The 20,927-nt window shown below is 36.3% G+C and overlaps 1 protein-coding gene across 1 annotated transcript in view; it reads right to left on the reverse strand.

Annotated features, from left to right (window-relative positions):
• Positions 1-20,927, reverse strand: part of LOC122050479 (MYG1 protein-like) — a 39,271-nt gene that overhangs the window by 16,390 nt on the left and 1,954 nt on the right. The window contains exons 3-6 of the mRNA XM_042611380.1: positions 20,478-20,624; positions 19,305-19,403; positions 6,511-6,702; positions 6,231-6,350 (exon numbers count right to left, since the gene is read on the reverse strand). Of these exons, the coding sequence (XP_042467314.1) occupies positions 6,231-6,350; positions 6,511-6,702; positions 19,305-19,403; positions 20,478-20,624 (558 nt within the window). The remainder of the gene's footprint in view (positions 1-6,230; positions 6,351-6,510; positions 6,703-19,304; positions 19,404-20,477; positions 20,625-20,927) is intronic.

Here is a 20,927-nt window from a genome sequence, read left to right on the forward strand (position 1 = left end):
ACCATGCCTTCGAGAAGTGTTGGCCTAAGTTTGGTAAGCCTGACAGGATTAATAATACATCTATCAAACTATCGACTCCTTCACCGAACACTGGCGATCATAGTGATATAATCTCTATTTTTCATATTGATTATAAGAAATTGTCATATTGATTATAAGAAATTGCTTCGCTCTTCTACTAGTATTCTCTCTACCATTGCCTCATCCTCTACAGGTGCATTTGCTATGTGTCTTGGATGAAGGATTCCGATGCTTCTGCTCATATTAGTGCTAACAAGTATGTTTTCTCTTCCTCTTTTGTTTCCTCATCTTTATACTCTGTTCGTCTAGCCAATGATATATATTCTCGGATTACAAGAATAGGTGTTGTTAGACTCAATACAAATATCACTCTTGATAATGTTCTCTCTGTAGGGGATCAGTGACCGACTAGAAGGGGGTTGAATAGCTAGGTCACCCCTAACTCGATTACTTCTCTACAAGAAGGTTAGTGCGTAGCGGAATATACTAAACAAAAACAATGAGAACAAACAAGAAAGAACATAAACACTAACTCGATTCCTTTAAAAAATTTCAAAAAATTTGAAAAATCATGAAATTTTGAACACGTATTTCTTATAATGTCTTTTAACTAAGAAAAATATGTATTCATGAAAATGCAAAGTATTTTTGAAATTTTGACCAAATCACAAAAATCTCAAAAACATGCAAGTTTGTATCAAATTAAATCCAAGTTTTGAATTCATATGTTACAAAATAATTATTCTATGTAAATAAAAAATAAAATTATTTTCAAAACATTTGAAATGTCCAACTATGATCTATGGGCAAGATGTCCATTAATTAAACATTTACTTTCCCCATAGTTAGCCTATGATTACTAAAAAATTGATACATTTCATAATTCATCAAAATGCCATAAGCATAAGTAAATTATTAGTATCATCCTATCATCTCACATTTAGTTATGTAATTCATTGTGAGATGAAATGAAGGTAACCTCTACTTAGCCCTCTTTATCATGAATTTCTATCAAGGCTAAGTGCTCCCCCTTAAGGTCTCAAGTTAACCATATAGTGAAAAAATTAGAATTATGACTTCTATGGTTGACTTATCCCAAAATCTTCTAACCCATGAGAATTGATTTTGGTACCCAATAAAGGTTCTTCTTAATTGGGTTAACCAAGTATTCCTTAGGGATCAATTTCCTATCTATGGTCTTTGTCTTTGATTGCCCCCTAGCAATTAGACAATGATAGGATTTTTCATTGTTGGATTCCTTATACCCTAGACCCTTTTTGTTGAAACTTGTCCTTTGGCTCCCAATAATCATGCTTAGGGTATTTGAGCCAATTTCAAATTTTCTAAGGGCTTTGGTGAGGTGTTCTACCTTTTCCCTTAATTTCTTATTTTCCTCTTCTAAACATGAATCATTTGAATTTGTAAAAGAAGCATGCATATCATTGCCCTTAGAACACATGGATTCTAATTTTTCTTCAAGGCAAATAATATCATTTTTTAAGGACTTATTTTTCCTTTTTGCCTTGAACAAATCCTCATTTGTACTTTTAATAATTTTAATTAAAACATGAGGAGGAAGGTTGTATACCTCACTTACCGAGAAGTCTGAATCCAAAGTTCGACCTCTTCCTTCATTTGAGCTCCTTTTTTCATCTTCACTTGAGCTCTTTCCCTCTTCATTTTCAGATGAGGTGGAGACTATGTCTTCAATTCCCATTAAAGCAAAATGGGAAACATGGTGTTCTTCTTCCTCCGATGATGACGGATCATCCCATGTTGCCTTGAGATTTTTGACCTTCTTCCCCTTTTCTTTTGTCTTCTTCTTCTCTTCCTTCTTCTTTTCTTCCTTTTTCTTCAAAAGAAGACATTCATCCCTCATGTGTCCTTCTCCTTGGCAATTATAGCAAATGACCTTCCTAATTCTACTCTTGCTTCTTGAATTTTTCCTAGCATGGGATTTGTTAGTAGAAAAAGTTTTAAATGCTCTTCTCAGTTTTCTTACCATATACGTCTCTTGATCGCTATCCATTGAGACGCTTGATTCTTCGGAGTTGGAGGATGATGGGGATGAAGACTTCTTCTTCTTACCCTTTCCCTTGTTTGCCAAAAGGGCTACTCTTCTTGATCTATGGGCTTCTCCATCTAGCCCTTCAACTCGAGTTTCGTGGAGCTCCATTGTTGAGAAGAATTCATCTATAGAAGATTTCTCTAAATCCTTTGAAATGTAGAACGAGTCTATAATTGAGCTCCATGTTGAGGTTCTTGGGAAAGCATTGATGTATTTGATTATGATGTCTCGGTTTGTAAGTATCTCACCTACACTTGTTAGTCCATTTAAAATTTCCTTAATTCTAGAATGTAAATTTGATTCCTTTTCTTCTTTTTTAAGCTTGATATTGGTGAGTTGAGTTCGAAGGAGGTCTCTTCTTACTAATTTCGCTTCCGATGTCCCTTCATGAAGCTCCACTAGCTTTTCCCATAGTTCCTTGGCACTTGAGTAATTTCCAACCCTTGTCACTTCTTGTTGGGGAAGGACATTTAGTAGATGATGTATCGCTTTTGAATTTGCTAAATGTTCTTCCCTTTGTTTCTTGCTCCATCTTATTTTCTCAAGTATCTCATTGTTGTGGTCCCTAGGTATTTCGAAACCATTTTCCATGATTAGCATAATATCAAAATCGGTTTCGAAAAATACCTCCATTCTCTTCTTCCACTAAGAGAAATCTCCTTCAAATTTGAGTGGTTGAATGTGTGAGCCGGTCATTTGATGATGTTGCTCTTCTTGGCGATTAGTCCGTTGAAGGTCGTCCTCGCTCTGATACCACTTGTAGGGAATTAATGGTCGGCTAAAAGAGGGATTAAATAGCTAAGTCACCCCCAACTCGATTACTTCTCTACAAGAAAATTAGTGCGTAACGGAATATACTAAACAAAAACAATGAGAACAAACAAGAAAGAACACAAACGCTAATACAATTTCTTTACGTAGTTCGAAGATTGCTTGCTACTACTCCACGGCTTGTCCTTGAGGTGGGCGAACCCTTAATCCTTCAGTGGATTAGTCCCCGGCAATCTCCGACTAGAGCTTACTCCTTCTCGATGGAGTACAACCTCTCACAAGGCACTCATCTTCTTTACAAGATTGAGAATGAGAATTGGAAGAAGAGTGTTAGGCTTTGGAAGCTTGGAGGCCAAGACTAGGAGTGTATCAACGAGATAGATCAGTAACCTCCTTCAATGCCCCAAGCTTCCAATATATAGAGAGGAAAGAGTTGATCACAAGACAACTCATTTCCTACGCACCAGTCGACTGACACTTCCATCAGTCGACTAGTGCAACCGTTGGACACAACCAACGGCTACTTGACAGAGTCAGGGTTTCTACCAACGGTCGCCAATGGTCACTTACCAGTCGACTGGTGAAAGTACCAATCGACTGGTCGAATGCCCAGTCGACTGCAACTTCCGCCAGTCGACTGGTCCCGGTTACACACTCACACTCATCCTCTCCGGAGTCGCCCTTGAAGCCCTCTTCCTCGGCCTTCATCCCTCAAATGCACCTGAGCCCACAGCTCCTCTCCGTGTCATCCTTCACGTTGCCTTGAAGTCCGCTTCCTTCGGCTTTACTCAGTTGCTCCTTGTCCGACGGTCCCTCGGATGTCTTCCACACCATCCTTCACTGACTCAAGGATCTGAGCCCTTGGATGAGCTTCCCAAACTTGGTCGCACCAAGTTCCTCATGTGTTTCACCAAGTCCTGCATGACTCAAACACATATCAAATACATATGAAAGTCTAACTTAAACTCTTTGACACACACATCAAAACCATGATTGTACCGATCAAACTTAGGTTGATTGCACCAACACTCTCTGCATCTAAATTTCCTGTTAGTTTACTGTCCATAAGCCAACAAACAAAAACTCATAACTATTCATATCTTTTTATCCATCCTATTATATTTTTCAGGATCTGCAAACGAAGAGGATGATTGGTGGACATGAGCGTGATGGCCTATACTATCGGGATTCGGTTACACCTGCGAGTTCCCGGGCACTCAACAACTGTGGCATTGTCGTTTAAGTCACTCATCTTCTTCCACTCTTAAAAGTTTAAGATGCAAGTTTTGCGAGTTCAGCAAACGCCATTGTACTTCTTTTCCTTTTAGAATTGACAAGCATAGTTCTTTTGCATTTGAATTTATTCATTGTGATGTTTGGGGACCTAGTAGAGTTGAGTCTAGAGGGGATTTTTGGTAATTTATAATTTTTGTCAATGATTATTCTCGTATGACGTGATTATATTTACTCAAAAATAAGAATGAGATTTCTGAGGTGTTAACATCATTTTATAATGAAATAAAAACTCAATATTTTTTTATCTTGTGCATTCTTCATACTGATAATGCACTTGAGTTCACTTCTTATGATTCTCATGGCATAATTCATCAAACCTAAGGTTTAAAATTTCGACCCGTGCCGAGATTTCGGTGACCGGAACGATACGATTTCGGTACCGTATCGTGTCGTGCCGATTTAGTTTCGGTATTTTTGAATATAAAATATATTAATTAAAAAATAAAATATTTAACATAAATATTTAAAAAATAAACAATATAAAAAATAATCTTTTAAAAAAGGAAAAGATATGAAAATAGATAAATAAATAAATCATTTATTATAATTTTTAAATTAAAATAAATAAAATAAAAAATTAATTAGATAATTTTATTAGGGTTTAATAAAACCTCTTTAAATTATCTCCATCATAACTAGGAGTTGATTAAAATAATTAATCTAAATTTAATTAAAAAAATCCAAAATTTGACACCACTCGAGAATCGCGAGGATCGCGTGACTACTCTGGCGCTCCCGCAGTGGTTGTGCGACCCCTCTATAGCAGCCATGGGGTTGCACGATGCCTCCGCGGCGATAACGAAAGAGTTATGCAACCCTCCGTTGTGGCCACGAGGTTGCGCAACATGTTGCAGCTGTTGCGGGTTTGGTGCCGGGGTCGTGCCGATGTCGGTCGCCAAGCGGAACGAGATGTTTCGCCCGTTTCGACGGTCTCGGCATGGAACCTTACACCATTATCAAACCTCTTGCTCATACACTTCCCGACAAAATAGTGTTGCTGAACGCAAACACCATCATACTTTAGATGTAACTCGTACTCTTCTTTATCACTTGCATGTTCCTAAGTTTTTGTTGGGTGATGTTCTCACAGCCTACTTTCTCATAAATAGGATGTTGTCTACTGTATTATATGGGGATATCCCTTTCTCTTGTTTTCATTCTGACAAATCTCATTTTTTGGTGCCTCCTCGCGTATTTGGCTATGTTTACTTTGTTCATAATTTTACTCTTTGAATAAATTGTCCCCTCACTTCATTAAATGTATCCTGCTTGGATGTTCTCATACACAAGATAAATATCGTTATCTTGACTCACTCACAAAAAGGATATCTTATACCTGTGTTGATATTACATTTTTTTTTAGTCCCAACCATACTTTTCTCGACGTCTGGATTAGACACATGATACATTAGCATCTCCTCCATTACCTATCCCACCATCCCACTAAATGGATGGCTTGTAAAATTTGACAAATACAATAGATGATAAAGGAGGTGATGAATATTTGTAAATTTTGTAACAAACTGAACTTGTTATATATTCCCTTAAGTACAACAAACAGCAATCTCTAACATGATCTGCATTCCTAAGATAAGACCTGGGAAACTAAGACTAAAAAGTCACTTACATTTACATATGTTTAGAGATGAGCCTGGTAGGATAGAGAAAGGAGTGTTTTCAAAGGTCTGATAAAACTAAAAGTGAGAAAGCAATTGTTGCTGCTTCGAGTGGCACACTATGAAACGACCAATCATAACAAAAGGAAAAGGAGTATCAAACATGAACTATCTTTTTTGTTAGAAATGTAAAATGTACCAAGCCACCAATAATTTTCAGAACAATCCAAAAGATTCCAAGTGTTACCACTCAAGGTAAGCAAGATGCATGACCAACCATTCACAAATTACCACAAACATGAATAGCAAATTCAAAAATTTATAATGAGCGCTACCAGTTGTACATTGATTGAGGTTGAGGATCGAAAATTACTTACATGGCATGAAAAAGAAAGGACAATAATTAACTACTAGATATAGACAAATCTAGCAAAATCTTTGAACCACTTGGCACTTACCGGGCAAAATCTATCCAAAACCATAATTTCACCACTTGGATCAGCATTTCCTCTTGTAGCTAGACATTCAGCAACTATGGATCTTGCAGGTAACCATGATCTAGCATGAAACCTTACACTCTGCAAGCATATGAAGAAATGAAGAAAAATGTTATCCTTCTGTACATCTGACAGTAGAGTAAAACAAAAGAAATTAACACGGTCATCACATAGCATAGGCAGATGTATCCAGGAAGACAAAACAAACAGTTCTTTGCCAAAATAGGAAGAAAGAACTTACATCCAAGAATTCTCCACCAGCAAGTATCATTGCCTGCTGAAAGGCTTCATTTTCCTTCTCAGAAGATTGATCAAGATCCATCCAGTCCAAATTTAAATGACCAACTCTTGAAGACAAATGTGTATTATTCACATATTTTGGAGGCTGATCAGTGTCGTACTGGTTGATCCCATTATCAACAGCATCAATTGCCTGGCAAAGGCATGCAATGAAAATTATAAATGAATTGATCAACAGCTGAAGCATTAAGAATATAACAAAGCCCTAAAATGCAAAAGACCAGATATACAAACTACAAAGTAAAGATGAGAACTGAAGATGCTTAACATCTATATTATAGAATGAAATATCTCAATTGATCATATAAACAGTCAATTAAAAAAGCTAAAAAAACATGAGCTATTGATTGAACTTAATATGAAAATATTTCTCTTGCAAAATGGCATTTTTGGACAAGCCCTTAATTGGCCACATCAGATCTAATTGGTGAAGGAAATGGAGTAATTTTTCAGATATTTTTGTGCAAAGCATAAAACCAGATGGGTGGGTATGCAAGTGTAACATAGAAGGTTGCTCAGTTATGGCTATACAACCAATATAGAGAACTAACATTATTCTAGGTTACCTTGTGGTGTTTAACTGTTGGCAGGATGCGTCCATTCTCAAAATCATATTATAACCATTGAATCCAGCAACTAATCAAACTTATAAGGATGACATATGGATCAGTAGGATAGATACCAGTCTGGATCACCAACCAATGAATAAGGTAGGCATTATGCTACCAATTTACTTGAAGGCTATTGATTTATGCATAATATTCTATGTCCATGTTCATGCATTTCATTAAACAAACTCTATTTAAGCCTTGGCGCTAGCTTGAAGCAAAGTATAACAAAGAACTCACAATGTAACAAGCAAAGTATAACAAAGATGCTCCATAATGATTCATTTACTTTGGGAAAGTGAGCCAGGCACGGTCCATGCCCCATCAATTCATTTATCTGTTGTGTTAGGCTCATGCCTAACAATTACTATCACAGGTCATGCATTGCACACCCATGAAGTCACCGTAGGTACTCAACCTGAGTCTCAAATATATAAAAATAAATGAAAATAAAATAATAAAAAAATCAGAAAATTATTTTTAAAATAGAAGAAAAAATTTAAAAAATAATAATAAAAATAGAAATCGAAAAATAAAATATAGAAATATAGACAAAAAAGAACACTTAGTCTCAACTAAAATGATGCCTCAAGTTTAATATCACATTACGTAATTAAGAAACTTATTTTTAAATAAGATCTCTATAATAGCATAGGGATGCTCCATGAAAAGGGTACACATCTTCATGATGAGCATAAAACAAACTATTCTTTTCTTTTTTACTAAAGAAGGGTCTCTCTCTCTCTATATATATATATAGAGAGAGAGAGAGTGTGTTGTTATCCCTCACACCTGGTGCACACTCAACATATTTTTTTCGATTTGAAAACTTTTGTACTTAATACTATAACTCAACCCGTAAATTGGCAAAATCTTATTGACACAATCGAAAGCTTAAAAAAAAATCAACATTTTTTTTCATGAGTGTCGCTCATGATTGCCGCTCACCAGCAGGCTATCATAAGCATGTGCATGTATTCTTTTTCTATTTTAAGTTTTAAAATTTTCGAGTTTGTCATGTCATTTCCTGCCCAACACTTAGGCCGAGTCCCTACCACCCCAACTCAACCTACAGGCTAGGTCGGACCACCCAGCAACACACGACCGATCAAGAAATTGGTCATGCTGAGCATGGCCAAAATCGAACTGAGTTGGGCCAAGTTTGCAAGTGGTCAGGCCGTGTAACAACTCTAAGAGTTGGTGTTGGATCAAATGATGAGACTAAAGGGAGTGAAAAGTTGATTGTTGAAATCTCAAACTGCACACACAAAATAAATAATGCAACGAAAATAACAAAACATAAACTAAAGAAAATCAAAAACGCTAACAAGTCCTTTTACATGGTTCAGAACCTCTTTTCCTACTCCACAAGGTATGACTAGTTGGTGAGTCACTCCACACAACCTGCTATCCTTTCTTTTTCTCGAATCTCTAATATTTTAGAGGCGGAGAAACTTCTTATAATCTTCTTCTTATAAAGGTGAAAGTTAAGCACAAAGAGTTGAGATTAGGATGTTAAGAATAAGGAGCTTCGGTAATCTTGATGAGCTCCATTCAGTGCATATTTATAGCCTACCAATGTAACTTTGCTTCAACGTGAAATTTGTTTTCCAACACAAGTGAAGCCGACTGATGACATAAACCAATTGACTATTTAGTTGATTGGTCAAAATACTGCAACACAGTCTATTTTCAATCAAGTGAACCACTATATCATATAAGCAATTGACGGTCACATTTTCTAGAAAACCAATCAAGTGCCCAGTCAAATGAATATAATCCCATCAACTATTAAACCAACTCAATCACAAATATAATCATTCAATTCACTTGTTGATCAGCATGAGTCGACTGCTTAGTTGACCCACATACGAGTCGATTTGATCCTCGACCCAACCAACTCTAAGGTCAAATCTCCGACTAAGTCTATTCCATCTTGTAAATCATACAACCCACCAGGAATTACATGCAAAGAGGTTGTGCGTCTAGGACTTCTTCGTGTCTCAAGAAGCCTTAGTCTTCCATGTCAAGAGGCCTCATGATCTTCCTAATTTGCAAGTTCCTAATCATCTTTAAACCATTGAGACTTCCAACTGTCAAGCATCTAATCACTCTTGGACTTCTTGGATTTCAACTTGCTAAGTCAACTTTGACCCACTTAAATCTCATCCATTACACCTGCAATAACTTTGTAAAGTAATCTACACCTACACACTTAATAAACTATATCAATAATCTCAAAAGATGTAATCTAAAATTTTGCCCAAATATCAAAACTACACAATTGAATGCATGATTGCACCAATAGGGAAATAAGGAGAAAATATGTTCACTTGGGGAAGGAGAAGGGAAGGGAATGAGAAGAATCAAAACAAGCATATCACTTATTTTTCTAGATTCCTTTGCAAGAACTGACCTGCACTACTATGACCCATGTTTACCCATCAATATCGTCTTCATGCCAAAATAAGCTCACCCACTTACCCTTATCCATGCCACCTTCACCTTCGCTTAAATCTACTTGCAATAACTTCTCCCTTACTCGCAATAACTTCTCCCTTACTCAAGCACGTCCACATTGCCTTCTCCCTCTCTAAAACTTACACACACAACCTTGCCCTTACACGTGATTGCCATAAACCCGAGCCCTTTATTCCAAAAGAAGAGGAAGAGGAAGAGGAAGCTGCAAACATGCTATATGAAGAAACAACCAGCAGAATAACAGCAGCTTAAGAGATTCAGGTCCCAGGTTAGTCAAAAATATGAAAGTTGAAATTGATATCCTTGGAATTCCTAAATTTTCTTTAAAAGCCATACTTGATACTGGTGCAACAACTTGTTTTGTGGACAAGAATTCGGTACCAAAGGAAGCCCTAAAAGAAAATACTTTTATTGTCCATTTCAGTGGAATTAATTCCCATCAGTCTGCCAAACTAAAACTAAAGCAAGGCAGGATGATTATTGGTGATAATATATTCAGAATCTCTTACACTTACAGCTTCCCAATGGTCTTAGGGGATAAAATTCAGATGATACTCGGCTGCAACTTCATATGGGCTATGCATGGAGGAGTCCGAATAGAAGGCAATACGGTAACATTTTATAAGCAGTTAACTACAATTAATACATTGCCTACTATATGTGCAGCAATAGAAGAACTGGGGTTAGAAGAGGAAGAATATATTCAGATCAAAGAGATGGTCTATTACTCCTCTGAACAAATGACCCAACAATTTTGGGAACAATTTAAACCTTTACTTTCGGAATTAAGAAATCAAGGTTATATTAGGGATAACCCCCTTTTACATTGGTCGAAAAATCAGATCCTTTGTCATATTAATATCAAGAATCCGGATTTTATCATTGAAGACCGGCCTCTAAAACATCTGACCCCCTAAGAAAAGGAAGTCTTTACAAGACATATTACGACTCTATTAAAATTAAAGGTGATAAGGCCAAGCAAAAGTCAACACCGAACTACAGCAATTATTGTAAATTCTGGTACAACCATAGACCCAGAGACAAGCAAAGAAGTTAAAGGAAAGAAACGAATGGTTTTCAACTATAAACGCCTGAATAACCTAACAAATAAAGATCAGTACAGTTTACCTGGGATCAATACAATCCTTCACAAGGTTAATAATAGAAAAATTTATTCTAAGTTCGACCTAAAGAGTGATTTTCATCAAGTTGCTATGCATCCTGACTCCATAGAATGGACCGCCTTTTGGTCCCAGATGGCCTTTTGACTGGCTAGTTATGTCGGCTTGAAAATGCCCCAACAATATTCCAGAGAAAAATGGATAATTGTTTTAAAGGAACAGAAGACTTTATTGCAGTTTATATGGATGACATTTTGGTATTCTCTAAAGATGAAACAAAACATGCTAAACACTTGAAAAGGATGCTACAAATCTATCAAGAAAATAGGCTAATCCTCAACCCAACAAAAATGAGAATTGCTGTCCCTGAAATTGAGTTTTTAGGCGCTATAATTGGCAATCGGAAGATCAAATTACAACCACACATTATAAAAAAATAGCTGATTTTAAGAATGAAGATCTAATGACTAAACATGGGCTTAGATCATGGCTGGGACTTCTTAACTACGCTCGCAATTATATTCCCAATCTAGGAAAATTATTAAGCCCATTATATGCAAAAACCAGCCCCATTGGAAATAAGCGTATGAATGCTCAAGACTGGCATCTGATACAACAGATTAAAAACATTGTTCAAGAATTACCAGACCTCACAATACCTCCAGCATATAGCTTTATTATTCTAGAAACTGATGGTTGTATGGAAGGATGGGGTGGAGTCTATAAGTGGAAAAGAAATAAGTTTAATGCTAAATCCACTGAGAAGGTATGTGCATATGCCAATGGGAAGTATTCGCCAATAAAGTCAACTATCGATGCAGAAATCCATGCAGTCATGAATTCCCTTGAGGCATTAAAAATTTATTATTTAGACAAAAGGGAGCTAATAATTCGAACAGACTGCCAAGCCATTATAAGCTTCTTTGGAAAATCCTCAGTAAATAAGCCATCCAGAGTTCGATGGCTTGCATTCACTGATTATATAACTGGCACAAGAATTCAAGTCTCTTTTGAGCATATAGATGGCAAGGACAATCAACTAGCTAACGCCTTGTCTAGACTAATATCTTGTCTTATTATTGCAGAATGGCCGAAGGAAATTTTGCTCAACGGGAGTTGGTGGCACCAGCCCTCAATGAGCTCAAAGACAAGCCCAGCAAGGAGGCCCAAGCCACAATGACTCAGGCTCTCCTGACCCTCTCGACCTCGTTGAAAAGTACCAACAACTTATTCAACTCCTCTACAAATATCCATACACCCTGGAGTATGAACAAGAAATCAGAGAATAATTACACGACTTGCAACAACAGGCAGCCGTGCAAGCAACAAATGCATTACAGCAGCTAAGGCTGCTTCATTCCATAAAAACAAAGGAATGTCTCAACAGAAGTACCAAGGACAACTGGTAGTCCGATTGGTACCCAGCAACTAAACAGATCAATGACCAACTAGAAGATATAGCCTATTCATTCCATGATGCAGTCCGAAGAATGGCCTCATTTCACCTGTAACTCTAGGCAGAACATGGTGGGCCCACGCTAGTCCTGTATAATATTCACGATAAGGTTGTGTGTTGTAAAGTAGATTTGCGATAATATTCGTGATAAGGTTGTGTGCTGTAAAGTATATTCGCGATAATATTCGCGATAGGATGTTGTCCTTAAAGGAGAGGAAAGAACCATGTGACGACGGGTACCTTTATTCCAAAACCTCGATGGTATGTGCAAGATATTAATTTTGTGTTAAAGTGTCTCATTTAAGTTGGTAAAAGAAAACAATAAATGTAGGAATTTGGTACCCTATGATTAGTAATTTTGAAATAATAGATTGACTCGGATTATGTCGATTGTAAATTAAAAGATTTTGAATTAAATTACACAAATGTTAAAGTGTTAATTGATAATATAATATAAGCTTGATAAATTTAACTAAAACTCACAAAACACATAGAAGTAAAATATCATTTTGCTAAGGATCATGTAGCTAGAGGAGATATTATACTCGACCGAGTTCAAATCAAATTTAGCCGATATATTTACCAAATCATTACTTAAGGGAGAATTTAGTACTCTTACAAGAGAATTAGGAATGTGTTTAATAGAATAGGATTTATCTTTATTACTATTTTATGTAATTATTATATTTTTTATGTTTTGAAAAATGAATCTAACTTGGGTTTTAGAGTTCATGAACCTATAGATCTAAGCGACTTTTGCATCTCACAAACACCTAGTATTGTTTGTCTGCGACGTCGATGAGCATGAGACGTTAGGACTCAACCCCTGGTTTCATATGTAGATTATAGTGTATCAAAATGGAGTATAAAACAAATTGATCACTACAATGACTAACCCTAAATTGGACTTAAAACTCAACTAATGATCACTTTTAAGACAAAAAAGAAGTTAGACATTTTTCTAAGGACAACATTATAGATGAATTATTAATTTTAAAAATTATTTTTCAAAATAATTTTCCGATCGTTGGAAATAATTTCCTGAATGACCTCAAAATCCTAAGCCACTAACCAGGCCAAAACAACCTTATCGGTCGACTAAAAACACATGTTCAAGAGACCGAATAAACCCTACTGTCAAAGGAAAATCACGTCAGTTGATAGAAAATAATATACACATAATTCCGGTCAATCTGATCGATGCTCTGACTTTTTTGATTGACCAAACAAGTTTTAGGGCAATTGAACAACAGAAATCGACAAAATAGCTAGCATAGTCATCCACATTCGGGCAACCGAAAAGCCTTTTTCGATCGACCGATCCACCTTGTAACCGTAAAAAGTTGATCGTTAGATCAGAAATTCAATTGTTGAGCCCACTGAAAAGCTTTTTCCATCAACTGATCCACATTGTAACCATAAAATCCTGATATTGTTCGATCGACCGAAAAACAACCGAAACTACCCTATAAAATAGTGTCAAGGTAAGATCAATCCATCACTAGTGAGCTCCAGTTCCACCTTTCTCTCTTATGTTCCAACATTCATTTTGCCTTGAGATCCTTAAAAATATCATGGTAACTATCCTAACCCGTTCATTTCATCATTTTTTTTTTTAAAGTTATATGCTTATTGTAGTCTTTTTTATAGCCAAAAGCGTAAGGTAACTCAAGATCAGGCCGATCCCTCATATACCATAGCCAAGATCCTAGATTTCCTACATAAAGTTTTCGGCGCTAGGTACTTAGATAGGCATTTCTGTACCAAGTATTGTCTATAGTTGAGATAATCAACTATTATACCTAGGCCAACCTAGTCTACTACACACATCATATTAATCAAGGATTATGTGCAGAATATTATCATAACCTAAACTCTATTGATGACTTTAACTATAAAACTAGGGTAGGGGGTCAAGACTTTTAATGCTTCGGACCTACTTAGGCACAAGGGTAACTGATTACCCTTTTTATTGTTTCCCAAACTACCCTCTGTCATTACTTGAATCATACTCTCATATATCACTTTAATTTACTGCAACAAACGCCTTTGACATTTTTCAATTTTTCCAAAACTATTTTGATAGACCATTTGAAATATATTTTCCTGTAAATTCTTTCGAGCCTGTTTTGAATATTGGGTTTATGATTTGCCCCTGTTTTGATGTTATATCAAAGGGGGAGAATACCGAGAGGTTTAAAGTTTAAAATTTTAAATTTCAAATGAGGTTTAAAATTTGCAAAGGTAAAGTTTGAAAACTTAAATTTCAAATGAGGTTTAAATTTTTCAAAATTTAAGGGGTATTCGAAATAGTACATTATATTTCTTTTAACTTTAAATCAGATTGTCAAATATCAAAAAAGGGAAGATTATTGGTGCATGCAACACCAAATACTCAAACTTGTGTCTTGATATATGGCAAAAGGTTTAAAGTTAGGCATTGTAAATCTAACTTGGGTGTTGAGTGTGCAGGTCACTTAACACAAAAAGCCTTAAGAAGTCAGGAGAACTGGACACTTAGTAGAAGAGAAAGTCTTCATGGATAAAATGGAGACACCAGGTAGAGAAAACCAAATAGGTTGATGAACTTGATATGGAAAGACATGGTGGGTGATCGGATACTAAGTAGAAGAAAGCTTGGTGGGTCAGAAGATCGCAAGTCCAAATGGGTTAGCAGAAGCAGACGTTTGCCCTGCCCAAGTAAGAAAGTGAGGTAAGTTCAGGAGAGGTCCTTTTGAAAGAAAGCAATGAGGAGTGTCTTTTACCTTGGGACAATGGTAATCCTACAGCTAGGAGATAATCCGAGTAAGAAACTAACATGAGTTTCGAAATTGAGATCAGACAATTTTAACTAAAAAAAATAGAGCATGTATAATAATAAATACATCTATTACTTATTTGTCGTATTAACTTGGTTTTGCAGAAAATAGGCGTTTGATCCATCAAAAAATAAATATGATCGATCGGAAGGTTCAGGAGATCGAACAACAGTTTTTGGTCGACCGGATGATTGCTCAGTGATTTGGCAAAACATTGTTGGTGTGGTGTCAAATAAGCACATAATAGTGACGTGGCAGATGACGTCTGATGACGTGGCAAGGATAAGCTTCGGGAAGTTGGCATGGCATGGAAAAGCACAAAATTGCTTGTGTGGAGGCAGATTTGGGCAAGGATAGGCTTCGAGCAACTCACGTGGCAAGAGATAAGGTGTGAAATGCTGATGTGATGAGTTATCAGGCGACCTTATGATCAGCAAATGAACTTAGACGGGAAAGCTAGCATGGACATGATCAATCTAGCGATACTGTTGAACGGTCGACCGAGAGACCAATCTGATACTAGATAAGCTTTTATCGATCGACCATAAAAAAGCTATAAAACAAGCTTGAGTCTAAGACTCAGATATTATTAAAAAAAGCAATCAAGCAATCATTTCTTCATCAATTTTTGTTCTTTGTGCTCGAATTCACCTCAGATCTAATTCACTCCACCAAGCTCTAAAATCGAGGAAGCTTTACTTTGGTGACTTTTAAATTTAATTACATTTTATTTTGTGCTATACACTAACTATTTATTGTAAGAGGTTTTTCTCCACCTCCGAATTTTTTTTTGGAAAGGAGAAGATTTAGAGGTATTTCGGGATCAATCCATTAACGAATCATACATTGTGGACATAGGAACACAAGAGGGAAGTCGAACCACATTAAAATTATTGTGTCTCTTTTTGTGTTATTCTTATTTAATTTTTGCTGCAATCTCATTTTTGTAATAAAATAAGTTTTTAAAATACACGTTATTCATCCCCCTCCCTCCTCCTCTAGCGCCTCCTTCTGATCCTACAATTATTTTGTTTGCTTATTGGTAAAGCTTTATACTTAGTATCCTAAAATGCTTATATGGATATTTGTTGCTTAAGAGTTCAAAACTAACATTCCTGAATTTTAAAACTACAGAAGTTTCTAGCAATTTTTTTTTATTTCTATCAAATTTAAAAATTATGCTTTTCATGAAAACTAAATTTTTGTTGTTATGTAAAATTAACTTCTCTGTAGAATTTCAAATGTTTTAGAAGTTTGTGTTATTTTTTATTATTGTTGAAAACTTCTTAGACAACTGAGACAAGGTTTGGCTAACTGGTAGTAAGTTCAACAAAAAAGTTAAGAAATGAATTTCTATGCTAGTTTTTCAAAATAATCTATAATTCTTTTTGATAATATATGATATAACAACATATTTTGATCATTGAAATCACTAGAACATATTTTAATCTTTTTACTAAAAATTTTGATATACAGATGAATTACATATGGTTACTTGATTTTATAAATTTAAATTTTTGTTCTGATGCATGTTAAAGGGGGAGAAAGAATAGGTTCAAGTACACCTTATCTCATCACAATAAAATCCTAGCTTAAAGGGAGTTTAGGTGACATAATTTTGTTCTTTTTCCCTAAAACGGATTGTGAAACATCAAAAGGGGAGATTGTTAGTGTAATCATGCCCTAGTGATTGTGTTTGATCAAGATATTTTGATGTGTATTGCAAAGGTTCAAGTTGTGTTTGCTTGTGTTACTAATGTGTGCTATGATGTTTTGCAAAGATTTGACAAAATGCATATGAAGCTAGGGCTTCTAACTTGACAAAGTCGAGTTATGTTTGTTGACTTAACGCAACCAAATTGGTGTGACTCAACGATGTGAAGTTGTGTTTTTAGACTTGGCATGAGCAAGTTAATGTTATTGTGTTTGTTGGACTTGATGTGGCCAAGTTTGTTTGGCTTGATAGTTGAGAGCCAATGGTCAAGAGACCACTAGAGATCAACGTAAGAGGAGAAGCATAAAGTTAACTCAATAGCTTTGATAGTAGTCACAAGAGGTGTACTATGCAGATGACCTAGCAAAGGATGGAATGAATTAGCCAAGGCCTTAATGTAAGAGGTGTACTCTTAAACAATGTAAAATGCCAACACCTTGAAGGTATCTTGGTGATATGTGAGAGTTACGAGCGAAATTGTAATCTTCGGTTTCTTGATACATTTCTAATTGAGCATGAACTCAAAGATTTAGTTGACTAAAGGTTAAATGCAGCCGACTTAGCAAACAAGGCAATTGGGTAGTCAACTTAAGACGCTTTGCTCAAGTTAACTAAAAAGGGTTAAGTCGATTAGCAATCAACAGACCCACTGTTTGAATTTGAAAATTATAGTTCAAGTAAATATTATCAATACAGTTGACTAGAATAGTTGAGTCGACTAGAACATATTTGAGTCAATCGGATGGTGTTGAGTCGGCTAAAAACGATAGGTGGTAGAGAAGGATCCTTGATCAATATTTCAATCGACTAGCAAAAATTTGAATCAACTAGAAATAAACAAAATATATGGATGAAACTTATCTAAACTCAATTTGAAAACTATAAATAAAAGGGCAAGAGGAGCTCGACCATCATCTATCAAAAATCAAAATATTATTCTGAAGAATTTCCACAACTCCACTTTGCAGTTTACTATTCTTTTATAGTCTTTATGTTTATAGCTTAAAGTTCATACCTTTAAACTATTACTTTTTTTATATAGCCATTAGTTTTCTTGTGTTGATCTTTATTGTACAAAAATAATTTGTACAAGGTTTTTCCACCTCTAATAAGAAGAAAGATATGGGTTTCCAACCAATGACTCACCTTAGAAGTTTATAGGCTGTAGATTAGGAACCGGTGGTTTTGAACTATGTAAGATCTTTTATGTTAGCATTGTGCTTTGTGCGTTCATATTGAAACGCCCCGGCCCGAGCGGGCCCCACCCGGACCGAACCAGGAACGACACTAGAATTACCTATCGGTTTGATGACTAGCTCCACAGACCACCGGAGGTCCTTTCAGCGTGCTTTGTCCTCACTCGCATGCACCCTGGAAAACTTCCCAGGAGGTCACCCATCCTCAGATTTCTCCAAGCCAAGCACGCTTAACTTTGGAGTTCTTAAGTTTGGGCTTCCGAAAAGGAAGGTGCACCTTGGTGATATGGATAGTACCATCTAACCTTTTAAGTCATATTTAACCAGAATCTCAGAACCGGGGTATTACAATCACCCCCACTTAAAGACACAACGTCCTCGTTGTGTAACCACAAATCACACCACAAACAAATCCCAGAATCTCCCTTGCTAGGTGGTGCCTTGGGTGCTCCTACCACAGGCGCACTCACGGTCGCAAGGTCGCTCTGATACCATCTGTAACGCCCCGACCGGGGCGGGTCCCTCCCGAACCGAACCCGGCACGCCACCAAAATTGCCTATCGGGTTAACGACTAACTCCATAGACCACCGGAGGTCCTTTCAGCGTGCTTTGTCCTCACTCGCACGCACCCTGGAAAACTTCTCAGGAGGTCACCCATCCTCAGATTTCTCCAAGCCAAGCACGCTTAACTTTGGAGTTCTTAAGTTTGGGCTTCCGAAAAGGAAGGTACACCTTGGTGATATGGATAGTACCATCTAACCTTTTAAGTCATATTTAACCAGAATCTCAGAACCGGGGTATTACACATATCTACAAGAACACGAGAGAGCACATTTACTATTTTGAGGTCAAGGAAGTATTCACCCCTCTGCCACTCTAGCCCTCATCACTAGTCCTCAATGGCTAGTGTCCATCATCACCCTTGCCTAAACTTGCTCGGTGCAGCTATTGAAGAGTAAAGAGGACTTTTATTGGAATTTGTGAAAACCACCTATTTCAGCCAGAAGACATGGGGAAAATGGATTCTGTTGAAACAAGCATCCCTTGTAAAAGATATTTTTCCCACTGAGCAAGAGCAGAACAAGCATTAAAGTAAAATTCTGGCAGAACTAAGGGGAAACCAAATGCCTATACATAAATGAAAATCTAATGTGTCCAGTACAAATATACTAATATAGTAGCTTAAATGTCAACTAGGACTAATTTTCTTTTGCTGAAACAAAAACATGAATGAGAATATTATGCAAAATAAATCAAATCAACCACATCTCCTAGCAGTAAAGTTATGTCTCAAAATTGATGAGCAAAAGAGACAAGTTAAGAAATAGGGAAACTTCACCTCAATAAAGCTTTTGTAAACAGCAAGGTATAGTCGTTGTACATTTATATGTCCCTCATCAAGCTGAAGCTCCTTAGCAATTATCTCCTTTCCATAATGCTGCAACGGGGAATGACATTGGTAAATTTTACTTTAGAAGACTATTGAAGCAAAATAATTAGATGAAGACGGAATGCTATTTGTTATTCAATATTTGCAGTACAGAGAAGTGGCAGTATATTCCCTCAAAGAACACTGATGAATCAAGCTGAGAATATCACTCCAAATACAGTTGATACTTAACCAAGCACTGTCCCTTTTGTTGTCTGAAGGTGGCAAGCAACAACCAACATTTGTACATAAATAGAAGTTTAGTTCTTTTCACCTTCACCCTTGTGGTACTACTTCGCTATCAGTCACTGACCTTTTTTCACTTTAATTGATCTAAAAAGAGTAGCTCCAAATACAGTTGATACTTAACCAAGCACTGTCCCTTTTGTTGTCTGAAGGTGACAAGCAACAACCAACATTTGTACATAAATAGAAGTTTAGTTCTTTTCACCTTCGCCCTTGTGGTACTACTTCACTATAAGTCACTGACCTTTTTTCACTTTAATTGATCTAAAAATAGTAGAATAACCCTAGCTTAAAGAGAACTCTGAGCAGCAACAATCATTTCCAGTGGTTTAATTGAGCAATTAGATCCTCAACTTTTCCATTGGGATTCAACTAACCTATGAAACCAAGGCAAGGAAACTATTGAAGTTAGACTATCCCAGTGCTTTTTGCATGTTTCCTTCTGCATGAGCATGTTTAATGATGTAATTTCCTTCAGATTTCAGAACCGCTTAACACAAATAACATAAATATAGTGGCCATCTCTAAACTAAAATCAGAAAAGATGGTTTTCCACTCTTGCTAAGCCCATAAATACCAAATCAAAACAATGTAAAGATATTGTCTGAAAAATTCTGATGCATAAACAAAGTATTTTCTAGTGCTAATAATAACATGACACTATAGCTAAATATATACTAAAATGTAGCAGAATTGACTATATAACCCATGATAAAGGTGCCGAATAAAAACCTGAAAACAGAATTCTTCTCTGACAGAATATAAAGGATAAGTTCCAAATCTGCAAAATAAAAAATATTACATGAAGATTTAAATCAATATCAGATAAGCTAATACCTTATAGACAAGCCCAGCGCTACTAAGCTTGGTGCTGAACCCGTAGCCAAAAATTTCCTGAAATCCTTTTTGGTGATGATCATAACGGTCTCGGCTAGGATCATATACACCGCCAACATCAAGCACTGCATCAAGGGTTTCAAGGTGCTGCACATTGATTTTTGAAAAAAAAAAGATTATGACATTAAAAAAATCAATTAGTTTACAAAGTCAACAAGCAAGACTTAAGTAGCAAATGAAGCAGCACATAGTTGTAGAATTAAAAGAGTAAGCATGGGGGTGCCATTTAGCTTGGATTTGCATTTAGTTGTCATAGTCATAGTACAAATCAGGTAGATAATTTGAACATACATGTGCAACGAGTTCAAAAGCAAATTAGTATTTGTCAATGACAAAATCTATCAAATAACAATGTCAATTTTATAGCTTTTCATATGTGTGGTGGGCAAA

This window comes from Zingiber officinale, chromosome 3A (genome assembly GCF_018446385.1).
Source record: "Zingiber officinale cultivar Zhangliang chromosome 3A, Zo_v1.1, whole genome shotgun sequence".
NCBI classification, from domain to species: Eukaryota; Viridiplantae; Streptophyta; class Magnoliopsida; order Zingiberales; family Zingiberaceae; genus Zingiber; species Zingiber officinale.